Below are 4,988 nucleotides of genomic sequence, written 5' to 3'. Positions count from 1 at the left end.
TGATGGCCGCGTTCAGCAAGAGGGGCAGGAAGACACCATTGTCCCTCTAGGACCATGAACAAGTTTTGTTTAAAAGCATATATCCTTTGAGGGTGCAAGGTCTACCCACCAATGGAAGCTTGTTCTGTTAAGCCATCTGCCTTCCTACCCTGGTTGTCGCTCAGAAAGAATGGAGGCGGGTCATTGCGAACTGTCCAATCAGAGGCGCAGAAGGGCGGGGATGCTCCGCAAACCGCGTGGACAGTTCTTGCTGCGTTGGAGTTTGTGTCTCAGCTGCGCATGATATCCCTAGGTGTCTCTGCGGCAGCATCAATGCCATTGTGACTTGCAACCGCCACGGGAGCCCCAGGGATTTGGCCAGGGGACCCTATAAACTGGGAAATGGTGAGTGTGCGGTGCAGGGTGTCCCAAGAGAAGGACAAGGGATGGTTGGAACCGGTTGGAACCGGCTGTGGCGGACCGGCCTCCCCGCGGCCAAGTAGGAGTCTGCGGACCTGATTCCCCCGGGGGCTTCGCTGGGACCTTAGTCCCCTCTGCCGCACGGCGTGGGGGCTGGGCCGGCAGTTAAGACCCTGGGTGTCTTGTCCCGTCACTGCGCGCGACGACTTCGGTCCCGTTACCTGAGACTCACTGGGCAGCTCTGCGCCCACAGCCCCGCGTCTCCCCAGATGGTGCGGTGACCAAGGAGTTGGGTCATCGGACGATAATTGTGACTCGTTCTGTGGAGTTGGTGCGTGGGAGGAGCTATGGTTTGTGGGGTCCCCAGTCCCTCCTTTGTCTTCAGTGGGACTTGTTTACTCCTCAGTTCGAAATGTGAAAATCAGGGTCTCAAATCCACGACCTGTCCCCGCAGCTAGCTTTTCCTGGGACTGGCGAGAAATCCATCAATTTTCAGATTTCTGCTTGCATTCTCAAATGCCACTTTGCGGTCTCCGATCCACAGAATCATCAGCCGTTTCTCTTCCCGCGTGTATTTCTAACAGATTTAGTCTGTTAATTATCATTTTCCCACATTCAATGGATGGCTCATTTTAAAGATTTCTATTTTGTGTGTAGTTGTTTTACGGTAGAGGAAAGCCGAGAATAACCACCTGAAATACTTTCATGAAATCCCTGTTCCTCTCCCCCAGGACCTTCCCCGGGCACAGACGTCCTATGGGAAGTCCTTTGCGTGGAGGCTCCTCTTTGATACTTTTCTGGGTGTCAGCGCTGCTTCTCCCTGGGTTTGTCACCTTGAAAAGATTTATTTACTTGTTTTTTTGGTCTCCATTTTTCAATAAATGTGAAATGTATTTGATCAATAGATCTTCAAAGGCAGTATAAATATTTCCAAAGAGGCATGAGATAAATATCAGGAAAAAATTAAATAGTACAGTATTACATTGCATGTGCTAAAATTTCTTGTTTCTTATTTTCCTCCCCCGAGCAGGAATAGTAATATTCTCAGGTCTCCTCTTCATTTTTACTTTGGGGGTAGGAGGGGTGATTTCAAATGGAATTCCAAGGCTTAGACTTGAACATCAGAAGTGTTCAAGTATGCTTAATTATTTTAAAATTGTTTTCCTGCCATGGATATAATAATATCATTATTTTCTGAAAGTAATAAAATGTAGTTTTTCTTATTGAACTAGAAAGATGACTTACAGTTTTCTTAATTCTTCTACACATAGATGTTGGTGTTGTATGAATTTGCTGGGTTCCTTGACGCCGGGTTTGAGTCATTTAAAATATCCACGTGGTCCAAAACAATGTGACTAGTCAGAGTCCTGTGGTCAGTGACCCAAGCTAAGGCCCGCTTGACCTGCAAAAGGAAGCAGTAGAAGGCCCAGTGGTTCTCCCTGGGGAGCCTCCCTCTGCAGGTGTCCTTCCTGTTCACATTCACCATGGAGGAGGCTTTACACTGAGAGAAGCCACAGCCCTGGAAAGCTGGGGGCACAGCTGCATCTGGGGGAGGGGTGTTAACACAGCTTCTGAGATTTTTTTTGTGGTTCCCCTGGGCTTGTTTGTAGACACAGGTAAGAGTTTTGCATACACAGCATAGATGCTCTCAGAGTGTAATTTGTGCACATGGAGAAAGTCTGTGAAAGTCTGGAGTATGTGTCCTGGGTTAGGGTTTGTGAACTGGGAATTCATTTGGGTCAGAACCCTAAGCTGCATCCCGCTGAGACTCTCCTCACTGTGAGACAAGTCTGGGGGAAGGGATGCTTCCATGCTTACAGGAGAAGGGAGGGGGATGTGGAGGGCCCAGAGTTCATTCCTGGGGCTGCTCAGGTGTTCCTGCCCCGCTTCCCCAGGGACTGACCCACTGCAGGGGTTCTCTCTCAGCTGGAGAGTTTGGAATGTGGAACCTATGGAAAATGGCTTTCTCTCTGTCCCCTGGGAAGCGTGCTGCTCATCTGAGCTGGTTCCAGTACTTGTGTTTCCTGTGGATCCTTTACCGACGTAACAGTGCAGCCCTTTGCCTCTAGTTCCCTGAGCACGTCATTTAATTCCCTGTGTGAGAAATAACATATTTAGCTTCTTGAGCTTAAAAATGTAAGTTGGTTGAGAAATGTGATGGCATTAAGGCAAAGAAACTGTTGTAGTAAATACAATTTTTCTTCCTTTTAGTCAAGATAACCTCGGGATGTAAGATAAATGTGTTTAAGCTCTTGAGTCCACTTTTCATTTTTACACCAGTATGTATATGGGTGTCCTTGGAGAACACTGAAATTTAAAAGTCTAAAATAATCCAATTCCTATTTTAACTGATGTGAGGAAAACTGAACAAAGCTTGTGTAGATCTTTAAAATCCTGCTATTTTTAAGGGACTAAACCCAAATGCCTATTGCGTCATAATATGCGACTTATTTCTGAAACTACTCCCCACTCTGAGATATAGGGGAAGGACAACTTGGCATGCAGTTTGTCCCTTAGTTAACAAGAGATTTGAAAAATTTAATTTTGTATGATTTATACTTTTGTAGCTGTTAGTGTTTAAAGGAATTAAGTCTTAGAATGGTTTCCTATGTGCAAAAGTTAAAATTCAAGAAAGACTAGTAGATAGTAAAACATGGTATATGTAAATTTTTGTGTTTATTTTCAATAAGTGTAGAAGATAGAAAAATCTGACTTAAGAAGACTCACTGCCCACATATCTTGGCCCCTCCAGTGCTGTTAGTCCAGCCACCCCCAAGTACACAGTTTTGATCATTTATTGAACTTCCTTAGCGTTTCTTTATATAAAAACAAGTGATTGCAAATGCCTGCTTTTCTTGCCCATGTTTGTCTCTGCAATGAGCAGTCAGACTCCGCATCGCTTGGTATTTGCTGCAGCTTAAGCCCCCTCCCCCTTCCCTGCCTCCACCCGGGACAGGCTGAGGGACAAGCTGAGGGGAAAGTCGGGGCGCCCTCCTCTGCGCTGGCTTCAAGTTCCAACCGCACAGGCCCCGTCTGTGAACAGAACTCTTGCCCTGAACTCTTGCCATTATTGTTTGATCTTGGGCAAGTTATCCAGCCTTTTTATTCCTAAATTTCTTCAACTGTAGACTGATATTAGACTAATACAAGCATTCTTCGTATGAACAACTTTACTCAGGCTCCCGAAACTTCTCCCAGGCCTATCGCGTCCTTGTGAAATCCAGTTTCAGCAGGAACCCTGGAGTCACGTGAACCAGAACCCCCTCCTATCTGATCCCCTCCATATCTGGTCAGTTCCGTTTCCTGCACCATCAGGTGACGTCTGAGCACCCTGGCCTGTCTGCAGTCGGAATCCTGTCGGTCGGTTTAGCAGGAACCCCTAATCCTGATTTTCTCTCAGTGATTTTCCATCCACTGACGCCCACCCTGCTCTCTGGCCGTGATCCCCACTTGCCCTTGCTGTGCTGGGAGTGGGGCCCAATCCCATTTTTCCCCTCCGTGAAGTCCCGTCACAGTGGTTCTGAATAAAATCTTCCTTACCATCTTTGACAGGTGGCACTGAATATTTTTTCTCTAACACCATGTAATCACAAATAAAACCCAGTTCTTTTATTTTTTTAATTCTCTAAAGCCATTTTAGAGCTACTTGAGAGGCCAGCCCTATGCCCCAGATATCTCAATTATGTAAGTCATACATACATAACCTTTTCTTATACTAGATGTGTGTGTGCCACCGTCAGTCTCAGCATAGGAACCACTCCTCTGCAGGTGACCACAATACTTGGTGCCATGAGCAACATGTCCCAACGTGACCACCCTGTGGGTCTGTCTTCTCCCTCTGACCTGCTCGCCTGCTCTGCTGCCTGGTGGTGGCCGCACTGTGGGCTGCTGGGTCCTGGGGAGCTGGGGCTGTGAGCTGTGCTGCCTCGTGTGGCAGCGCTGACCCCGCTGAACCTCAGTTCTGTGTGCAGCCGGCCAGAGCGCGCAGTTTCGAGAATTCCTAGGCCTTTGGGCGCAGGCGTGTGGGGCGGGGCCCTCCTGCACGTGGTCCTGGGTGGATGTCTTTGATGGGATTTGTGGGTGTGTGAGAGTGTTAAGTTGAGACAGAGGCTGGGTTGACTCTGAGGTCGCCCGGGGGATGGGAATGAAAAAGGGAGACTACACCCTGTGCAAGAGGTGGGCCCATCTGCAGGTCACCCCTGAAAGAGCAGTAGTTTAAGAGAAAGTGAGAAAGAAGATGGGGAAAGGCAGCCAACAGGTGGCGGGCTGAGTCCACACCCTAACGCCGGAGGTCTCCCCAAGACCCTTATGTGCCTCTGCTGCTGCTGCTGCTGCCGCTGCCACTACTACAGCACAGATCCTGACCCTCGGAGTCAAGGGGACAGCACCCATGGCCTCGCTGTGGCACAGCAAATTGAAACCTGACTTCAGCTTAGGTCCTTAAACTCTATAAAGGAACCAGCTATCGTGGGCAGGCTCCTAACCCTAATGGCACTGATTGGAGGCTCTCAGATACATATATCAGGTTAGAGAGGCAACTCCTTCCCCAAAGTATATCCAATGACCAATAGGGAAAAAAATAAAACAAA

General features: G+C 48.0%; 1 protein-coding gene across 3 annotated transcripts in view; it reads left to right on the top strand.

Annotated features, from left to right (window-relative positions):
- The first annotated feature begins 241 nt into the window (after positions 1-241).
- LOC105301930 (zinc finger protein 14-like) overlaps positions 242-4,988 on the top strand; it is a 40,812-nt gene continuing 36,065 nt past the window's right edge. For all 3 annotated transcript variants that reach the window (XM_023520269.1, XM_023520268.1, XM_023520270.1), the window contains exon 1: positions 242-384. In XM_023520269.1, coding sequence (XP_023376037.1) covers positions 382-384 — 3 coding nt within the window. In that variant the 5' untranslated portion in view covers positions 242-381. The remainder of the gene's footprint in view (positions 385-4,988) is intronic.

Source organism: Pteropus vampyrus, unplaced genomic scaffold (genome assembly GCF_000151845.1).
Source record: "Pteropus vampyrus isolate Shadow unplaced genomic scaffold, Pvam_2.0 Scaffold255, whole genome shotgun sequence".
In the NCBI taxonomy this organism is placed as follows: domain Eukaryota; kingdom Metazoa; phylum Chordata; class Mammalia; order Chiroptera; family Pteropodidae; genus Pteropus; species Pteropus vampyrus.
The sequence above is the reverse complement of the archived record's forward strand: the minus strand, read 5'-3'. Positions and strand labels throughout refer to the sequence as shown.